The sequence below is a fragment of the Diadema antillarum genome, unplaced genomic scaffold (genome assembly GCF_040938485.1).
Source record: "Diadema antillarum isolate AM-2024a unplaced genomic scaffold, OU_Dant_1.0 seq00000785_RagTag, whole genome shotgun sequence".
Taxonomy (NCBI): domain Eukaryota; kingdom Metazoa; phylum Echinodermata; class Echinoidea; order Diadematoida; family Diadematidae; genus Diadema; species Diadema antillarum.
The window spans coordinates 422,908-445,253 of record NW_027271673.1 but is presented as its reverse complement, the minus strand read 5'-3'; the positions used below and the strand labels follow the sequence as shown (position 1 = coordinate 445,253).

At 37.8% G+C, this 22,346-nt stretch overlaps 1 protein-coding gene across 1 annotated transcript in view; it reads right to left on the bottom strand.

The window, feature by feature from the left end:
• Positions 1-22,346, bottom strand: part of LOC139739155 (uncharacterized) — a 49,053-nt gene that overhangs the window by 6,541 nt on the left and 20,166 nt on the right. Inside the window, exon 2 of the mRNA XM_071649769.1 lies at positions 543-1,096. Coding sequence (XP_071505870.1) covers positions 543-1,096 — 554 coding nt within the window. The remainder of the gene's footprint in view (positions 1-542; positions 1,097-22,346) is intronic.

Below are 22,346 nucleotides of genomic sequence, written 5' to 3'. Positions count from 1 at the left end.
TCGTTATCTCCAAATTACTTTTCCTGTAATGGACACAATGACAACTTGAATAATACATTAGATGTCACTGTGGCCATTCTTCTTCATGCCATGACAATGCATTTACCAATGCTTGACCGACTGAGTCCTAGAGTAATACTGATGCCAAGAATATTACCTTGTCATTATCAACTTTGCAACCCTGTAAATGAAGATACTCACATTGAGCTTGCTGGTGTACAAATAAAGCCAAACACATACACATGCTAGAACAGCAAAAAACTTTGCAACTCTGCATTTTACTGCAAATCTTGCATTGCAGAAAGATTTAATACAACCCCTGCTTGAATTCAATAAACATGCATAAAAAGATTACTTGATCACTTTACAGATGCGAATCTCTTCTTTTATGAGATGCAACATGGTAAAGACACTTTTGCTTTAAAAGTAAGAACACTGCCTGGAGATTTTATGCTGCTTTTGTGATGCAGGGACAGATGTGATTATTTAAATGGAACGTGATGAAATGCTTTTAATAAATGATAGTTAACACAAGCACTCACTACGACTGGAACACTCTCTACGACGGCAGACTCCTCTGGCTCTACTGCCACCTCCTCTTCCACCTCTCTCCTTTCCTCCTCTCCCGTCTCCGCCTCGGCAGTCGCCGTGGCGATAGCATTCGCCACCTCATCCTCCTGCTCCTCCTCCTTCTCCTCGGTGGGTTCCTCCTCCCGTCTCTCGATCTGTGCGTACTCCGGTTCGCCCTCGGGTTCCTCCTCTGCCTCCCTCTCGGGCGACGACTCCTCCGGCTGTGCCTCCACGCTGACGACCGCGACCTCGCCGTTCACGCGCGGCTCCGGTCCCGGCTCCGTCTCCTCTTGGTGGTCGCCGTTCATCTGCACAATGTCCTCCCCGGCCATGCTGGCCTTTATCGTGATGCCGTTCTTGCGGCAGTACATGTCGAGGTCCTTGTCGACGACCAGCAGACTCGTCTTGCCGCGGCCGGCTTTGATGCGTGCAACCACCTGCGAGTGGGTTTCCCGTTCGATGTTGACGCCATCGACCTCGATGACGCGGTCGCCGGACTGAAGACCGCTCAGGTCTGCAGGGGATCCTGTATCAGCAGCAGAAAAAAACAACAACACAGAAAGATACCAGGGTTAATCATGGTGGTACTTTATAGCATTCTTAAATTTTGAGATGTGCAAGAATTAAGTATGGCAGAAAAACTAGGGACCCAGTGGAAAATAGTGCAAAATAATGCAAACAATGTCAGTGATCAGTTTTATATAATTCAATAGCACTCTTACAATCCATATCTACAAATACCTGAGAGTAATATTGATAAACATTTTTTTTTAAAGACTTTATAATCTTGCAGATTACATACATGTACTGACAGTTTGTCTGCAGGTTCACTTGTTACAACAGTGTACAATGAAATCAACTTTTGCGGTATTAACACAACATAAAACCCTTGACTAACTGTACGAGCTGAAAATTTTTGCACTGTGCAGATGATTTTAGCCAATTGATTAAGTTCATTACTACCTGCTGGACATATATATTCAGAATGGGTTGGTCATTTCATGGTTGAGAGGGTCTAGCAATCACTACATGTACTTTCAATTTCACAAAATGGATAAAAACGAGTAACAGGCAACAATATAATCCCGTTTTCTTTGCTCATTTTTCATTTACTGATATATAATCATGAATAATTACATTTTTTTCTTGTTAGTTCCCTTATGTTTGCATTGTATACTAGTACTGAATGTTTATACATGGTTATTCCCTGTACATAAACAAGTGGTGTGTTCTGCATTCAAAGTGCTGTACTAGTAGTGTGTTGCTACATGCCCCAGATATTGCTATGTCATGGCCCACGTAGTGTACTAGACCTACTATGTACAGGAGTTAATACTACTACATGTAGTTGTACACGATCCAGCGTTGGCACAGCTTGATCTGTTTGTTTGTTTTATTACCTCCGCCAAGGCAGGAGGTTATGCTTTCATCAACGTTGGTTTGTTTGTTTGTCTGGTTGCAAAATAGCTCAAAAAAATTGTACACACATTTGAACGAAACTTGCAGAAAAGTCGATAATGACACAACAAACAGATGATAACTTTTGGTAGTGATCCGCAAATTTTTATGGATTTTTAAAGTATTTTCACTTTTTTTGCAAGATTTTTTGCTCTTTTTTTTTCAGACAGGGTCAATGAACTTGCGAGTTCAAGCTGCACAAATTTTGAGGTTTGCATATCAATGCGTTCTAAAGCGCATGCTCTGCTTGGATGAGGTGCCAGGTAGCTGGAAAACTAATGACGTAACAAAAGGCTTCTATATTGGGAATCTGGGTGATTTTCAGTGTTCATGTATGGGTGGAAGTGAGCTGCTTGGTGGAGGTCTGTGCTCTCAGAGTGCGTTTCTACTATTGCACGCTGTCGTTATAGGGCAATCTTATATTTGTGGTTCAAAGGCAATTTGCTATAAAATTCATGAAAATAAAACCATCTACATCGTGTAATTTTCACCACATAAAGAGTATTCTCACATGTATCCAAGATTGACTGACAGGTGTATCAAATGGTATTATTACTACAAACAAAAAGAAAAAGAAAAAAGAAATGACGCAGCCATGCAGATTACACACAATTTATTTCGCTATACTATTTGTTTTATAGGATGAATGTAATCAACCCATTGTGTAAATCTGGGTGCGACAGCTTTACCACTGGACATCAAGGCACGCTGATGACAAATTCCAGCGTAATCGTCCCATTCACATAAAACACACCCTTGTGTACTGTAGATACCTGCTATTGTGTCTATTTACACACTGTGCTCTGTAAAACCCTTTAACCGCATGACACTGACAAGGACACTTTTAATAGGGTTTAGAGTAGTGAAGGCCAGTTAATAATGATAATACAATGTAATGATAAAAATTAGGTCTTTTTTATCCAGGGTAGCCCCTCTTCAGTGTTGCCAATGCTCCACCACAGGGACCCGCCATTATTATTTCCTGAGCATGGCCAGGTGCCCATTTTAATATACACCTGGGTCGAGAGGGACATGGTGGGTAAAAATCATCTTGTCCAAGGACACAAGCACTGAATCGAACGCGGGTCCTCCGATTGGGAGTCGCGAGTCTTATCCACTTTCACACGGCACCCCCATGGTTGAGTTTACACTTTAATATCATAACCTAATTAATATCATACTATGTACACAAGTTGCCATCTAGAATATCAGTGTGAATTGGGACTTGACATGACATCATGACAATTTTGCCTGTCATTGATATTGTGATCCCGAACAGAAGCAGAGCTACCAAGTCTCACGCATTCTGCGTGAGACTCGAGCATTTAGGGGCCATCTCACGATCTCACGCATGGCACCCATTTTTCTCACGCATCGCGCGAAGTCTGCAACTTGGGCCTATAATGATGAGCATAGCTCAAAAGATTGAAGTGATAGTTGCAAATGAAGGTATATTTCCCTTTTGTCTTTCAAAATAAGTAAATAATAGTCACTTAAGTATGCACCTGATCGCACCATTAAGAGCTAAAAATTGAAAAAGCTCCCTACCGTGGGAGGCTACAGGGGGGGGGGGGGGGGGGGGGGACCCCTCCCACACCCTCGCTTGCGCACACATTCGCATGCCGAGATGCCGAGTCATGAAAATCTCACTCATAAATTTTTTTTGAACTTGGCATCCCTGCAGAAATGACATAATGAGAAATATGGCACTAGATTTGTACATGACAAAAAATTAATGATTTTCTACTCTGAAGAAAAATCACAGCTTGTCTGTGTTTAATACAGGCAACAACACTTTGCAAGTTGACGATTTCACGAACATCAGTCAACTTGCAAAATTTGGGAAAGCAAGAACACAGTGAAAAAAATACAGCACATGACCTGCAGGCTCAAAAGGCTGAAAGACTCAACTATCATACATTTTTCGGACAATATTACTCAGTTGTCCCACTTTAATTTTCATGACCCGTGGGCAGGAAAGGTAAACATATCTATGGCAAACCTGGCCATAAACACAATCTTGGCACTTGTTGTAAAATCAGTTCCGCCATTTAGGTACAGCAGTCAGGCATGGAAGAAATTAGGCGTTGATGTGACGTACACAATAGGTCAATTCCACACACCACTGAGACATGCCTTCATAAAAACTCTTCAGCTATACAACGTACTGATTTATGATATCAAACCACATTTTTAGAATTGAACTCCCGACAGGATATTATCAAAATTATAAAATAATGCGTGCATCAAACCTCTGGTATTTTGGAATAACACAATCATGTCAACTTTGCACATTAATAAAAATTGAATTTAAAAAAAAAATTGAAATAGACTGGCATTTTATGGTGAAACAGCCTGGCTTTAAAGACTAGCTGAAGGGGTGGCTGCACTCGAGACTTTCTGATTCGCGGTCTGATATTTGATATGATATATTTCAATGGTTTCGGTTTTTCATCAAAATAGAATATGTGTGTGTGAATACACATCCTGATTTATTTGTTGGTTTTTTTTTCTGTTTAACAACTTATTGTCAATGTACATAGCACTGTCCCACAATTTGCTAAGATTAAGAAAAATAATAACCCAGTATAAGAAAAATATTAGAAAGAGAGGAAAGAATTTCTTTTTAGATAAAGCAGAAATACAACTTGATCTTCATCAAGGTTTTAAACAAAAACAAAAAATAAACATTTTTGGTGAAAGTTGCCAGGCAACTTTTACCAAAAACCAACCCCTGCCATCACACATTGCCAGAAAATATCATTGACAGAGATATACATACAACAGTGAGAAACCTACAAAAACAACACAACGGATATCTGCTCCCCAACTTGTGTCAAAATGCTGACTGTGAAAGAGCTCTCACTAAATTTCCCTTCTTTTTCGTTTGTGAGGGGAGGGGTTGTCATCAAAATATGTGCCATATTCACAATACACTGTTTTAGTAGTTGATTTTTGTATCAAACTTTGGAGGCACATGTGTATTTCACATTCTTCCTAGATTACACAGTTATGGATGCTGTTTTGTTTTGTTTTGTTTTGTTTTGTTTTATTTGTTTTGGTTCAAAAAGGAAATGTAGTATATACCTCATGACATTCAATCACTTCCTTCCTGCCTGGAATCAAAGCTGAACTCATCAAGTTACATGAACATCGTACTACATGATTTGTATGAACTATGTGCAGTACAAGACTGCACATGCCACACTTTCAAAAGTTTGCATGAAAAAAAAATTATTCATTGATTTGCATAAACCTATCCTATGTTTGTTGTTGTTGTTGTCGTTGTTAGCTGGTAGTTGAGCACCCAATATATTTTTTTAAAAGTTCTGTTGTGTTTTAAAGAAAAGAACAGAGAGAAAATGGGCCCCTATAAAACAAATAATTCCCCCCCCCCAAAAAAAAAAACAATTACTCAGAGGAAAAGAGCTAAAGTTGTTGTTATGGCATTGCCATGTGTCAGATGTAATTTAAACTCAAGTGTATACCCAAAGGAATACACACCAACACCAGCTCCCACAAACAAACACACATACACACACATACACAGATACACACACACACACACACACACACACACACATCTCAAACCTTGACCTTTACATCAATTGAGCCTAAAAATCACACACCGTGGTACATACATACTGTATGTGATGTGCGATGCCAAATTAGATCCAAGCCCCAGAGTGTCTCCACAATTCATTACCTCCAAACCCCAAGCCCCATTCCCTACCGGTGGTATTCCCACTCCAGATGGGGGTCCTTGCACTCTCTCAAGTCGCAAAATGTCAGACTGCCACATATTTCCTTTTTGCGGGTTCAAAGCTGTCAACATAACATATAATATGAAGCCATCATTCAGAAATCACTGCAGCTGGTAAAGACTCATCATAATATTAAAGCAAGACATAACAAACTTATTAATTAATGCTTACAGATATTGTAATTTTAGTAGAAGATCCCTACTGAAATTAATGATAATACTGTACACGCATGTACGTCCAAAAAAAAACGATACATTCAAAAAAAGTGAATCAATCCAAATACAATTTCAAGGTGTGAAACTAAACTTTCTACACACATCTTACAGAAAACCCCTCCCACTGTGCTTCAATAGTCAAACAGAAATGAGGATCTTTGTAGAGCATGTCAGGAATCCCTTCCCTCCAAGCAGATCCAAGAGCATCCAAGTGCTAAACTAGGAAGAAACAGATCCATGACATCATGACATGCTTTACAATGATCTACATTTCGCTGTGACCACTTCACCAAATTGATTGGGGTTTTTTGCAAAATATGTAGGACTGGTCAAGATGTTATATGTTTAGACCTGGAAATAGCATTCAGTCAGATAGTTTAATCATACTGAAAATTATCAATGCAGAAATCCAATGGTAATTTTTGGGGGACATACTGTATTATGGTCTTCTATATCCACGGTAGCCCCTTCAGTGTTGCCACTGCTCTACCAGAGGCCCTGCCATTATCATTACCCTAGCGTTGCCAGGTACCCGTTTACACACCTGGGACATGAGGGACATGGTGGGTAAAAACATCTTGTCCGAGGATGTAGGCACTTGATGGGATTTGAACTCAGGACCTTCGATTCAAAGTCAAGAGTCTAATCCACTATGCCACGTGCTCCATATGCATACTATATATTAAAATCAGCAATGTTTTGAGCAAGTGCAGATAAAAACGAACTCACAGAAGTGTAGTTTGCGATCAAGCAAGTGAATATTTGCGTATTATCATTTTATAGAGATACCTAAATATCAAATCATGTACAATGCAGTGTTATGCATCATGCAGTCTCAATTAAAGACAGCAACTGCTGCTTGACTTCTCTTCTCCACCCTCTCCTTGCTGTCATTCCTTGTCACTCTCCTCTGGTGAGTGAGAATATTGCAGAGCAGTCTGAATACGAGGCTAACCCACCAGTCACTTTGATAGGCCAGTTGAATGCTACCCCTTCCCTCCCCTCCCCCCCCCCCAATCATCATCACCATGATCACCATACAAAAATAGAATGAGTTTATTACTGTGAATTGTACTTTATTGCCTTTCTTTCAAATACAGCCAAGCTAGTTGGTCTGAAAGTCATTTCACTTCATAGATTTATGAGGTCTGAGCAACTAATGTTTGTTTTTATTTTGTTCTTCTCTTTCAAGTCTGATATCATTCACTCGTACATGTCAGTTCCATGACATTTGCTCCTGCAGCAATTGTTCCCATAAAATGTCTGCACAGTGAGCCAGACATAATTTCTACCTACATAACCCTAACATTTTGTGCTTTATAAATTGATGTCATTATCATTGTTATTATTATTATTATTATTAGTAGTAGTAGTAGTACTTAGTAGTAGTATCATTATCATTATTACTGTTTCTATTATTATTATTATTATCACTATTACTATTATTTCTATTACTATTACTATTACTATTACTATTATTATACAACTACTACTGCTACTACTACTACTACTACTACTAATGATAATAATAATAATAATAATAATAATAATAATAATAACAATAATACCATCTTTTTTTGCATTGGTGACCTTGAAACATGAGGTTTTTCTGCAATAATTATAGACAATGTACATACTGTATCGTTCCTTGATCCCAAAATCCAGTCATTTGCCTCACCACCCATAGTACTTCAGAGTCAGGCCCTATACTTGCATACTTTGCAGGTACAATGTACAAGACCCCAGGTACGAGACCTCACACACGTCGTGAATGACTTCAGTCAGGCATTACGTCAAGTCTCGCAGTGTTGCCTCTACATTTAAAATGCCTTTAAACATTGTATGCAATGCACATAATGTAGTCTCTTTTCAAGACAATGCTATTTGCACATGATGTTTGAAAGCAAAGAGTATAGATAGCTCGCTTTCACTGTAAACAACAGAGCTCGGATATTTGCACAGTAGCAAAGACCCTGGTATAAATGGGGGATAGTCAATAAACTTTGTAAAATGGTGAAATATTCAAAGAGCAAAGCAAAGTGAACTTCAGACGATTGCAATCTGCAATATCATAAAACATATAGTGCTGCAATACATACTTTTCTTTATCAACGTCTTCCACGATCTCACGAATTACATCGATGGAAGATAACGTTCGATGATTGTTTGTGCTTTTATAATATATTTGTGATTTCACATACTTGCTTTTTGCACACAAAAAATATCTCAGTGCATCACCAGTCAATCAAGGTGATTAAACTATAAACACACACTTTAATACATAATATTTGTCAGTGCTGCTCCTTGATAAAAATGTATCTTCAATATTTTATCATATTTATGATTGTGGGTGGAGTACGGCAAGGTATTTGATGGCAGATTTTCAAATTTCTCACGGCAAGATCTTTCCAGCCAGTGACAGGCCAGACCAGCACAAACTGAAATGTTTCCTACAAATTTTGCAAACATACCGTTGAACACGGATGAAATGAAACAGGTGAATGCAATTGTTCTTTCGTTGATTTTTTTTTTTGAGGGGTGGGGACCACAAATTTGAATACTCATTTAAACCGGCTTATCAATTCATGTCCAAATTCCAATGTTTGATAGAGTGCATTATAATCTATTGGTTGTTTACATAATGAAATGTTTAAAATGGGAGGGTTCACCGTCATACCCGTTACAAGTGTTTCCAATCAGTCATCTGCAGTAACAATCACTCAATCGTGGGCGGACAAATACGGTTCACATTTTAAAGGGACAGACAACTCCTTACTGTCCTCTAGTTTTACCGAGAGACTAAGCAATTCAAATGCACGTTGATTCAGATACATGTAGATTCATAGTACCCTGCAATGTCTTTTATTTAATAATCATATTCATGGTGTGAACATTGAAACATACAAGTTATGTTCAGTCTATAACAAGAAAAGGTGCATTACAAAATCTTTTGGTAATCATATTTAATATGTATTAAGATTTTGTAATCACTTAAAAGCTATATTTGATTTAAAACATGATGCCACAGGATCTTGGTTTGGACATGTACACAACCTTAAAGGGATTGTACAGTTTCGGTTGAGACCTAACTTCAGATTTCTAACATCTTTTGGTGAGATAATGACAAACTTTTTAATGAAATATGAAAAAGCATGTAATTTTAAGAGGAATTCAGCGTTTATTTGATGAAAATTGGTTTTGAAATGGTTGAGATATCCAAAAAAGAGCGACCCTAATAAAAGGTGGGACCCAGCTTTTATTACGATCGCTTTGATTTTACTTTGTTTTGGGGTGCCTCAGCAACACGAAAACCGATTTTCATCAAATAAACTTTGAATTCCTCCTAGGTATCCTCTGTACTATTTCATTTCATAAGTGATTTCCTGGTATCTCGAAAAAAGTTAAAAGCCAAATTCACATCTCCACCAATACCAACTACTGTAAAACAAGAAATTTTCGAGTGCATTTTAATTTCGCGAATTTCGCAAGCGCCAAAATTCGCGAAATTAAAATGCACGCGAAAGTTTTTGTCTACACTATATGCATTGAACGCCAGTGGCAATTCGCGAAAATTTCATGCCGCAAAAAAGGCTGCCAGCTCCAATTCGCGAAAATTTCATGCCGCGAATATATCATGTTTTACAGTATCCCTTTAAGGCTAAATGGATGCCCCCCCCCCCACCACCATTTTGTCTTTTCAAAGAGAGGGATGACGTTACATTGAATATTTCTCTACTGTACAAGCACAAATGGCATGAGGAAAAAAAAAACAAAACAGGGAGGTTTATAAATAGCGTGAGTGCTTCGGGCTTCAAATGGTTTATATAGTTTATGGGAGGTCCTCTGGCCTTCATGGACAGTATAAAATAGAATATACCCTTGGCGCAGTAAACACACTTTATACAGATTTGCTCTCTTCCAATCTGCAGCAAACCTACCCTCCATTTTTAATACGCTTCTGGTGCTGTGCTTTTAAAACTAATAGCTGGGGAAATGGGAAGAATACAAATGCAATGACATAACGGACTCACACTTTTATTGTGGATACATTGAGTCCCCAAGTACTCTTGGTTTTGCTTGGCAGTGATACAACATCTTTTTCTCTCTACTTTCTTTCTGTGCTCTGTTCGGCGGTGACACATCCAATCTCACTTTCGCCACGCACTGATTGGCTCACCTTTTCTTCTCGGGACAATCACTGAAGGAGATTCATATAACATTTATCTCCCTGTTCTCACTATTTAATAGCACATGATGGCCTTGTTATGGTGCTGTTACACATCACTACCACCAAGTTCCTATTTTTTTCTGATGAACAGCCACCTTTTTGCTTGCTTGTTTGCTTTCTTTTTTGCAGCACTTAAAGGGGATGGCTTGTAACTAATCAGTGGGAATCAGTGGGAATGCTGGAGGAAGATTGTTCCAATCCTTGTGAGATTCATTTAGGAGTGGGCCCCTAAATGATAAATCTATTGTTGTGTGAAAATTATTTGCTTCAGAGTGGTCTCATATTCAAGCAATGTGCAGTTTAATGTTTCCAGGTTAGCATGCCTGTACAGTGACGGGACCTTAAACTGCACATTTAAATTGAATATGAAACCGTTCTGAAGCAAATAATTTTCAATTTTAAATGATTCCTACAAGGATTGGAACAATCATTCCCAGCATTCCCACTGATCAGTTACTAGCCATCCCCTAAGTTGGCACGTGTGTGTGTGTGTGTGTGTGTGGGGGGGGGGGGGGGTGGGGGGGGGACTGGGGAGGGGAAGGGGAAGAAACTGACTGTCTATGAAACTATTCAGCTCCATGGTTTTATACAATGCATACAAAAGGAGGTACCGGTACAGCACTGACCAATGACATCTACACATTGTTGCAACTGAATGCTCCTTTCTCTATACAAACAACCATTTTTCTTTTATCCTTGGTTAGTAGGAAAGGGATGCACCAACTGATTGTCCACAAAACTGTGCAGCCAATCATGGTCATGATAAGCATGGTCACTTTAAGGGGTAGCTATCGTAAACACGAATTTATGTCTCAGACATACATGTATGACTGGGGTTTAGGCCTATTGGCTGTTGTTGCTGGAGGCTTGGTAAAACTCCTTACAAGTACAGAAATTCATGATGCACAAGCTATACATTATAAAAATGATTACAATGTATGTTCCCCCCATTTGAGACAGTTTCCAATGTTTGTTTACATGTCTCTCTTTACACATTGGAATAGCAAAACTTTTCAACTACATTAACTATCATCAACCAGAAGATTACCATATTAACATTTAACCATATCTACCAGTATACAAGAAAATTGTAACCTATTTTAAAGGCAGATTGTTGATCAATTTGTATTTAACAGATTTGAATCCAACTTGCCCAAATTAACAAACTTGGGCAAGTAACAATTTTATTTGGCTTGCCTGTCAGTGGATTTTAGTTGCATGGCATATTAAGGGACAATACAGGGTTAGTAGCTGAATCATAATAACATGCACTATGAGATGGCTATCTAAAAAAATGATTCCATTTCCAACATTCACCATAGATTCACATACAGCTGTACATCCACGTACCCATTAGGCCCTACATAGCAGTTGTTGCATAATGCTTGTGTGATATGTTCTACCTCTCATGTTTACTTATTTTTCCCTAACATTCCCTGATGTTTAGAAGATTAATTTAGAACTGACATTCTTTGTTTCTGTATCCACTTCAGACTCAAGATGGACCAAAAAAAAAACAACAACCTCGCAAACAAAAAAAGGCGATTAATAATTCCTTCACATAAGCTGCACATTGTACTATACAAATATATGCAAGATACTATTTTGTACATTGTACCTGCTGGTAGAGCCATCGAGAGGGTGTATTAGTCTTGGTTTCAGCGATATTGCCTTGTCGTACGCCCATGAAGGGGACCAATTTGGTGGATTTATGGCTCTGCATGGTGCCATGCAGTTCTTGGCAAAATTTACTTGGGAGCATTCTGGGCACTGCAGTAAACAAACTACGCTAACCCAATTGATTATTATCAAATCAAATCCATTGTACACTGAGGGACCACATTTGCCACTATTGGGGTACAAACGGATCCCACTGTACTTTTTACACAATGGCAGCAACTTGAGATAGGCTAAAAGAGGACCATAACCATTGTTCAGTTGACCAAACACATTATGAACCGTAATGTTCATACAAATTACAATTGTAACTTTCTTCTGTTTTTTTTTTTCCCTTGGTCTTTTTTTTTTTTTTTCCCTTGGTCTTTTTTTTTTTTTTTTTTTTGTATTTCCCCTTTTGAAAATCAGAGTGCTTACTCATCCCAGATCCACACAGATATGCATAGGTGGGACTACATACAATAACTTTTGTATGTACTACAATACAGAGTCTTCACTAACATCTTAAGCTCCTTTCTTACACGGCATATCATAAAATTAATCATGCTATTTCTTCCCTTTTATATCTTCAATGTAAAAAGCCTCAAATCACATTTACATCGCAATAATTCCCGACAAGACCTAAAAATACAAAAAGGTCTGGAATGCAGGCTATCTGTTTAGATAAGGTCAAAACTTCTGGCAGATAAGTCACACACTGTCTGACTGCTGAAGATAAATATTTAATCACAACCAGAGATCGCTCATATTAAGACATTAAATAGGGTAGTTATATTTCCATACCATCTGAGGTGGTTTCAAAAAGAATGTTACCACAAGTCTGTAAACTTTGCTACTGTAAAAGTGAAACACACCTGACTTGTAATGTTCCCACAGTCTGTATTTTTTTCTGATAAGATTTTTAAAGTCAGGTCATCTACATTGTATGTAGCAGGTGGAATACTGTGACAAAATAAATACTAGGCATTTCTTTCCATTATTATCAGGCAACTACGTACATTCAGATGCCACTCAAACAGAGACTCCAAATCTCCCGCTTTCGACGGGAGATCTCCCGCCGAAAGCCCATTTTTTCCAGAATCTCCCGTTCTCCTGCTTGAGATTTCATTTCTCCCACTTGAAATGATTTCTTACTTTATATTTTCATTGTATGTTGAAAAATAAGCCTTAGATAGCGCGAGAGAGCATCTAGAACCCTAGACCGCAAAGAACTTCGCGCTTGTGATATGCGCTTCGTGCACATCCAGTTGGAGTCTCCCGTTTGCTAGGGGTTTCAGGTGAGAGAATCTCCAGATCAGAAGGTGCTTGGGGTTGGAATCTCTGCTCAAAACATTGCAAGAAAGATCAAGGTACATTTTTTGAATTCCGAATTAAGTTGGCCGGGACATTTTTGCAACGAAAACGATCTCAACAAAAACTTTGAAATAGAATTTGCTTATTGTGACATTCTGCCGGCAGCCATGGTACATGTACCTGGGTACAGAAATGTGTAGCTAGCCAGCCAGGCTATGATTTACATCATTTAAAGGACAAGTTCACCTTCATAAACATAAGGATTGAGAGAATGTAGCAATATTAGAAGAACACATCAGTGAAAGTTTGAGGAAAATCAGACAATCCGTTCAAAAGTTATGAATTTTTGAAGTTTTTGTGCAGTAACCGCTAGATGAGAAGACTACTGCAGTGTATTAAAAACTTAGATGTCACATGCATACAACAATATAAGGAAAATATAAAGAGAATTTCACAAAATTCCTTCTTTTGAAAAAAGTACACATTCCCCTGACTCGTTACCGACAAATGTTATGGGTAATATTATTCCCCCGCCTTTAGAAAGAGGCAAGTCAAGTGCTCTTTTATTATGCGAAAAAAGTGAAAATATGTTACATTTTCTTTTACATTTTCTTTATACTGTTGTACGCATATGACTCACAAGCTGTAGTAGTCTCCTCATCCAGTGGTTCCAACACAAAAATTTTAAAAATTCATAACTTTTGCATCGATTGTCCAATTTTCCTCAAACTTTCACTGATGTGTTCTACTAATATTGCTGCATTCTCTCAATCCTTATGTTTATGAAGGTGAACTTGTTCTTTAATCAAAGGAGAATGCTGAGGAGCCATCCATGCATGTAAACAAAAATTGTCATATTTTCTTCAATGTTACAAGAATAAATGTGTAAATAAATTTGCCAAGTTTGTCTTATAATGAGAATGGAAAAGCTTAAAGCTCATGTGCTTTTGTAAAAGTCAAGATGAAGTTGCAATTTTTGCCAGTGAGAAGGACCTGCCTAGTATCCCATCAAAAACCAAGATTCTTTGGTGATACGGAACAGCTTGTATCCATGTGCCTTTGCACTTCGCACACAATGTTGTACTTGTTGTGTCGACTAGTGATTACTTTGCCAGGACCTTGTGAATCTTCAGATCTAGTCTGGCATTCGGGAGAGAAAGAAAACTCTTTCTATTTATGGAAACTTTGCGTTCATCGTGTCACACCGATTTTTGCATCTGAGAAACCACTTCAAAATTGGAAGGGTGAAATAATCACGGCACAATTGTACCCCTGAATCATCCTGAATTTAAATGACCTATATATGTGTATCATACCCATCTCAGAAACACCTACACGACTGTGGGAGGTTCCCTCATTCCAATCTCATTTCTGCTAAATCTTAAAGAAAGAAATAAACTCTGCACAATTTGTCATATGAAATGCCATTAGAAAATACCCTTCTAAGACATTTTTTTTTTTGACAGTGTAAAACTTTAATACTTCTATACCTTGACTTTTATTATTTTGAGAGAAGTAATATTTCTATCCTTTTTGACATAAGAATGATTGATTTAGCCCCAAACCTTAAAAGTATTTCATTGTATGAATGAGAAAACATTTAGTATATCAAGGTCAACTTCTTGAGGAAGAAGTGAATTCATCTATACATGTTTTCCTATAAAATCCTACTACAGAGATCTACAGTAGTCGATCCCCAATATATTGATAGATGGGGTGCACGGGTGGGTTAGGGTTTCAAAGTACTGAGAGAAAAAAAAAAGCTACAATATTCTATTGTTTGGAGATTGGGGGCGTGGGATAAACAATACTTTCATACCATACATACAAATTGTACAGACTTGGAAAAAGAGTACAATCAAAATACATGGATATGTTATCCTAGAACTTTTATGCTAGCTACTAGTGGCAGCCTACACTGTCGTCGCCCTTTAGTACTGGCTGACTGGCCAACTATTGTCCAAGTGCACCCAGTTTGTTGACAAAACAATAAGTCCCTTTTATTTACTGTAGACATACAGAAGTGTACCAAACACTGCAGAATCCGAGAACCCCTCATTACAACAGGATTTCCAGTCCAGAGATTCTTACCGAACAGTACAACAAGGCATCAATTGTAAATTTTGTAGAGCACAACTCTTACTCTCCCTACCCCAACATCCACTACCTGTCCCCCCCCCCCCCCCCCCCAGTCCAAGCTACATGAGACAGCATAAGGTAGTCTTTTTTCAGAGACCCGCATGTTGATATTAGCATCACAGACACAGGTCTATCCTGTACTTTGTGTGAGTAAGGAAATCCAAAGCTTTGCACTGCAACCATTACAGGGCCTTTTGAGCTCAGCCAATGTAGGTACACTTGTATTATTCATGAGCTGGCAAGAAAACTCAACCTACAGTAAGCACCACTCCAGCTAAATAATTCAGTTGGTCATAATATTCTCATGACAAGTATACAATAAAGTGATCAAAATTTTATGAGTAAATCTACCTGCACTGTAAGATATTGGTACTACTGGTACAATGTACTGCAGCAGATATTACAATAATAGAACAATGTGAATATGATTTATGATCATAATCATGCACACCAATATGAATATTCAATGCATTTTCAACAGGGCTCTAAAGTAGGACTCAATGAAATATTAGTTTTGTGGGGATAGGACTTGCATACTGTATTTTAAGCTTGGCTGGGATAATATGGGCATGGGTTTTAGTCCAAAACTGGAATTCTATTCAATATTTCACAAAACAATAGGCATTCAATAAACATTTGTAGGATTTGCAAAGTAAACCACATGAGAACATACAAAATACAGTTTGTATAAAGCTGCATTGTAGAATGAGACTACCTGTAACCCAGCAACGACAGAATAGCTGTGCAGTGTATACACATATCATGCAGATTGAGGTTAGAATTATTCCGTCATAATGTATGCAAGAGTGGACGAGACATTGCACCTGGGTGAGGATAAGAGGCATCGTTTTCAGGGCCACCTGCATTTTTAAAATCACTTCCACTACCAAGGCAAAAAATACCCTGCCCAGACACACAATATAAAGCCTTTACACAAGCCTATACCATCCCTTCTTTGTACCAACCCAAACCCACTTTACACTGGCTTCACGGCGTTCTGCGTAATTTCATTTCACACGGATTTGAACTCAGGAGTGGTGGCTTCATACAGCGCAGCGCCAATAAAATTCAGGCTGCGTTCACATTCAAATATTCCTCATATCATACTGTACATACACTTTGTCCATCATACAACTGTGTCCATTTTGTGATTTGGAACTTAAAAGAGTGTGTATGACAATTTTGCCAGTGGTGGAATTCTTGACTTTAGAACCATGTTGTAATAATGAGAAGGAAGTATTATCACTTTTCAAGAGATAAGTTAGAAATTTCATACTTTAGCTTGAATATTTTGTAACATGTATTAGATGATCGGAACTTCCTCTTGATTTTGCCTGTGGGTATAAAACTTGCTATCGTGAAAGAGTTCGGAATGGAGAACCATGGATGCATGTCGCATTCATGGTGGGATCAGACCAGTCAATATTTTTGTGTGTCTTAAAATTTGCGAAATTTAGCACCTGATTTGCAAAATTTGAACTTTATTAAAGTAAGAACCTTTAATTTTGAAATATTCAGCGCATACATTTAAATGCATTTAAGTGTCACAGGTGACAATAATTTCCCCAGTAAACTGATTTGGCAAATATCAGTCGGCTCGCAAAATTTGTGAAAATAAAATATTGTGCCATTGAACTGTATCCCAATCTTATTTAGATGCCATTAAATATTTTATATAAAAGAACCTGCACATAGTTCTCATAAAATATACATCATGTTTTATGTGTCAAAGTCCATGGCCCTGTATCATAAAAGTATTGTGATGAATCATTTAAGTTTGTTCAATGCGTGGGATATTGTAGTGTTACATTGGAATACTATTGATTGCTTTCTCAAATCGGTAGCAATGCCCTATTGCACTGGTAGTCTACATGTAGGTAAAAAGGCAATGTTCTATGCTACGCTTTACATGAAATCCAGGTTTAATATAGTGTGCATAGCATACATGGACCCCAGTTTCGTGCACAGCAAGCATTCATGTGAAACTTGGATGCGAGATCTAATGAGAAGTTTAATAGATACTGTAGTTGTTGGCGGTGGTGATAAGAATCTGTGTTTACACAGTGGATAGAAAACACACACAATCGTGTGCAATATAAAATATGTCAGACTCTGGTTATAAAATTTCATAAACTTACTGAAAAACTTAATGAAAGGGATGGTACAGTTTTGGTTGAGAAGGGGTTTCGGGTTTTTAACTGTTTTGTGAGATAATCGGAAACCACTCATGAAATAGGAAAGAACATGTACAATTCTAAGAGGAATTCGAAGTTTATTTGATGACGATTGGTTTTGAAACAGCAGAGATATCCAAAATCAAAGTAAAACATAGTGGTCCCACAAATGAAATTAAAGGTGGGTCCCACCTTTTATTAGGCCAATTTTTTTTGGATATCTCAGTCATTTCAAAATTGATTTTCATCAAATAAATTTTGAATTCTTCATAGAATTGTATGCTCTTTCATATTCCATTTCATAAGTAATTTCTCATAATTTCAACAAAAACAGAAGAAAAAATGAATAAAAACCTGAATCTCCATCCCAGCCAAAACTATGCAATCCTTTAAGCTTTAACCCTGAGCTTATAAAGGAGTTCACGGTTGTGATTTGTGCATGTGCAGAACAAAGGTCAAATGAGAATGTCTGTGTATTTGCCACTGACTTTAAAACGTAAAGAAGTCTCAAGCAACTATGAGAATCTGAATTATGTCAGTACAATGTATGTGTTTCAGACTAAATTAGAACGTAAAGGTGAGGTGTAAGTCATTCATCAACACTGTGTAGCAAAATCTCTCCCTGCACTTTCTCAACATTCATTTAATACAAGATGACATGCTTCAAGAAGGAATTCTTGATCACAACACATGTCCATATTATTTCAAAGTCTGTGGTGTAGGGGTCAAATGAGACATGGACTAACCCTGAGCTTTAATTACTGACCGTGTTCACAGCTCTACATAATGATAATCTGTCAAACTTTGATGAATCCAATCACTCTGTTCAACTGGTTTTACTGTATTGCTTTAACATCAACTTGAACATGGGACGGAACCAAAGTTTAACCCATCGAAGACTACATGTACTAGTCCCGTAGTATACTGAGCAGTTGTCTAGATGGGAAACATGTGTTATAACAAATCTGCTCGATTTTCAATGGGTTAAAGGTGGCTCAGTGTGAAGCAACTCTCACTTTCTTCAAGTGGAGTGGAAGCTTCATGCATAGGGGGGAAAATACTATGCATCATGGGGAGAAAGGAAAGTCATTCAAGACTTTATACTTTCAGTCACTGCTGCCTCTTTAGAACACACTGGCAGTTTCACTTCTCCATATTTATGTGACACATACAGTGTACAGTGTATGTACCGGGTACCAAGGTTTCTACAATGTGTAGATGTTACTCATGACTGCCAACTGATCGCAGTGGGGCTGGTGACACCACCTTATATGTTGGAACACTAATTGTGGCATTCAGAAATTGGCTACACCAAGTGCAATCAACCCTATACCTGGTGTAATAAATCTTACACCCAGTATACCCATATTAAAATCAATTCAACACCCAGTATTATCAATCCCAGACCCAGCATAAGCAAGAATACACCCAGTGTAATCAACCCTTGCTACACTCAGCATCAATGCTACACCCTTTGTTATCAATCCCACACCCAGCATAATCAATGCTACACTTACGGTGTAGTATTATCACTCTTACACCCAGTGTAATCAATCTTTTAATAGCTACACTACTTAATCAATCCTACACCAAGTGTCACTAACCCTAGGTACACCCTCTTTTGGTATACAATAGTTGTATCAGATTGCAGAGCTCAAAGGCAAACTTCCAGGCACCATAATGCTGTCTGTGCTTTGAAAATGAAAACTCTGAGAAGAATGTTCCAGATGTGAACACAGCCCCCCTTTATTTCCATCTCGTCGGATCATCACCATGATGGGTCTGAGCCGCTCAACTCTGGCAATGTGAGCATGATAATGATCTCCCACACGTGTGGACATTGCCTAATCGAAAAAAAAGAAAGAAAAAAGAAAAGACTCCTACCAGTGGTATTTCTAGTATTAAGGTGGGAAACCAGCTGAAAATCCACATAACATCTTTTAAAGTATTTTAATACTCCACTAAATTCTTAGATGTAATAGTGGGTGATCCATCTTAAAGTTACGATATTGTAACACTATTTTTTTAATCTATTAAAGGTCATGACAAACTTTTGCAAATTTAATTATGAAATTTGGCACCGTAGAAGAATAATGTCACTCAACATTGTCTTTTTATGAAATCTTATGGTTTAACATACTAAACCCTTATCACTCCAAAATCAGCCCCCTTTTGTACAAAGAATAATAGTTGGAATTTTTCTCTCTTCTTTTTTTTTTTTGGGGGGGGGGAGGGGGGTCAGAATAAATCACTAGAAATCCAGAGTATTGTTTATCATTAACAAAAGTTTCCAATTAATTATTAATTTGAGGGAAAAAATCTGAATTGCCTACTTCTACAGATACACAATGTTCACCAGCTTATGAAAGGAACCTAATTTTCTGGGATGCAAAAAGGACCCGCACACAAACTTTGAAGGTTTTCTTCATTATAATGATGCACATGAAACCAAAACCATGCGTCAAAATTCTATAGCTGGTATCTATTGTGAAAAGTTTTAAATGTGATACAAAGACAATGTACAAGTACCAAGCATTGTAACAGAAGTGAAAGAGACATTACAAACTTATCGATTATCGCAATCATTTTGATACATTGTAATGATTCTGTTTTGATGTGCATACTCAATGCTTCTTATCCCCTTTGGTCAGTACACTATTTCTGTTTCAGTTGCAAACTTTCCAAAGGCCTTTTATCTGACTCTCAATTTGGAAACACCATCTTTGAACTTGGTTACTGTCCCTGTTTCTACACTATTGCTCAACCTTGCAGTTGTTGGCATTTGTTTTTCCTTTACATAATATATAAATTGTCAAATTCGCGTGGATCTAATAATGGTCTGAATTCATGAAGGTGGTTTGTACTTAAAAGACCGTGCCAGTACAAATTATTAAGAGACCATGGTCTAAAATGTAGGCATACTGTACCTTTGACATGTAGTGATGATGCACATACAATGTATCAATACGGGTTTGTTACTGGACATGTTGGCGTCCACAATCTCTTAAAGGACAAGTTCACCTTCATAAACATAAGGATTGAGAAAATGCAACAATATTAGTAGAACACATCAGTGAAAGTTTGAGGAAAATTAGACAATCGATGCAAAAGTTATGATTTTTTTAAATTTTTGTGTTGGAACCGCTGGATGAGGAGACTACTACAGCTTGTGAGTCATATGCGTACAACAGTATAAAGAAAATATAAAAGAAAATTCAACATATTTTCATTTTTTTCGCATAATAAAAGAGCAATTGACTTGCCTCTTTCTAAAGGCAGGGGGAATAATATTACCCATAACATTTATCGGTAACGAGTCAGGGGAATGTGTACTTTTTTCAAAAGATGGAATTTTGTGAAATTCTCTTTATATTTTCCTTATATTGTTGTACGCATGTGACATCTAAGTTATTCATACACTGCAGTAGTCTTCTCATCCAGCGGGTACTGCAAAAAAACTTCAAAAATTCATAACTTTTGAACGGATTGTCTGATTTTCCTCAAACTTTCAATGATGTGTTCTACTAATATTGCTACATTCTCTCAATCCTTATGTTTATGAAGGTGAACTTGTCCTTTAATCATATTTACACAGAAGAAATTTGCTCAAAACCATGGTGTAAATTTGTGCCACGTTCATGAATTACAATGTAGGACCAATGAATTTGGGCAGTTCCACCAATTAGAAATCTTTCAGTATTCTCTGATACAACATGCAGTGAAATTCTGAGATGCCAATCAAGCAATGATGACAAGGTGATTACATGTTCCTACAATCTAGGAAAAATAGGTTCAACTTTGCACCTTCACTAATGTCGCACTGGATCAGGAGCACCTTTATGGGTGTATAAACTTTCCACCTTTCAGACCAGTTTGCACATTTCTGGTCTGAAAGGTGCACAGTTACATCCATAAAAGGCTCTCCCAGTGCGACAGAAGGTGCTAAGTTGAATTTTCTTTATAGGAGCACAGAGCAAAATTTCAACAGGACCTCATGGGATAAAACTGGAGAGCTATAATGGTATGAAGGTGATAACACTATTAAAAACAATTTTGATAATATCAATCTGTGAAAAATGTTCTCTTCCTCTGATTGTTGACCAGTAATGCATATCACTGTGTACATGTACGTTCTGTATGTTTTGCTTTATAGATATATTTGAACAAATAATAAGAGATTATAATACTTTGCTTGACACAGTGACTGGCAAGCTTCAAGAATAGTTGGCTTCCGTTATGTATGTGCTTTGTGGCTTGCACCATTAAATCTTGAAAACCAAGGCTTTGGTTGCGACCTCCAGTGGTCAGAGAAGAAAAAAAAAATTCAATCTCCTCATCCTCTTGTGAGCAAGAGATGCGCTCCTGTCGGCCTTCGGCTGGCATCAATAATTCATCCCCAAGAGGAAAAGAAGGGCGGAGGAGCAGGGAAGGGGGTTGAAAAGCACTTCTTCATGGCTTATGCACCTGTCCTACATTAATATTGACTATTGCTTTTATACCCCCTCGTTAGAGATGTGAGGCCCAACAAGAAATGGGAAGAATGGACGGTGTATAGATATCTTGATAGATTCTTGTGTGTTTTTTCTCAAGACTATTATCTGGTATGTATGTAGATTATGTCTGCTAAATATTGTCATGTGTAGATTGCTGCTTGGCTATGCTTACAGATTATATACTGTATGAGTTGAATAGATGTTTCATTCAGGACATCTAATTCAGAAAAAAAAAAAAAATTCTGATTATGCCAAACTGGACAAATTCAATCACAGAAAAGTGACAACATTGGATTGAGGGTATGCAGAGAACACAAGGAATTAATTCTACCAAC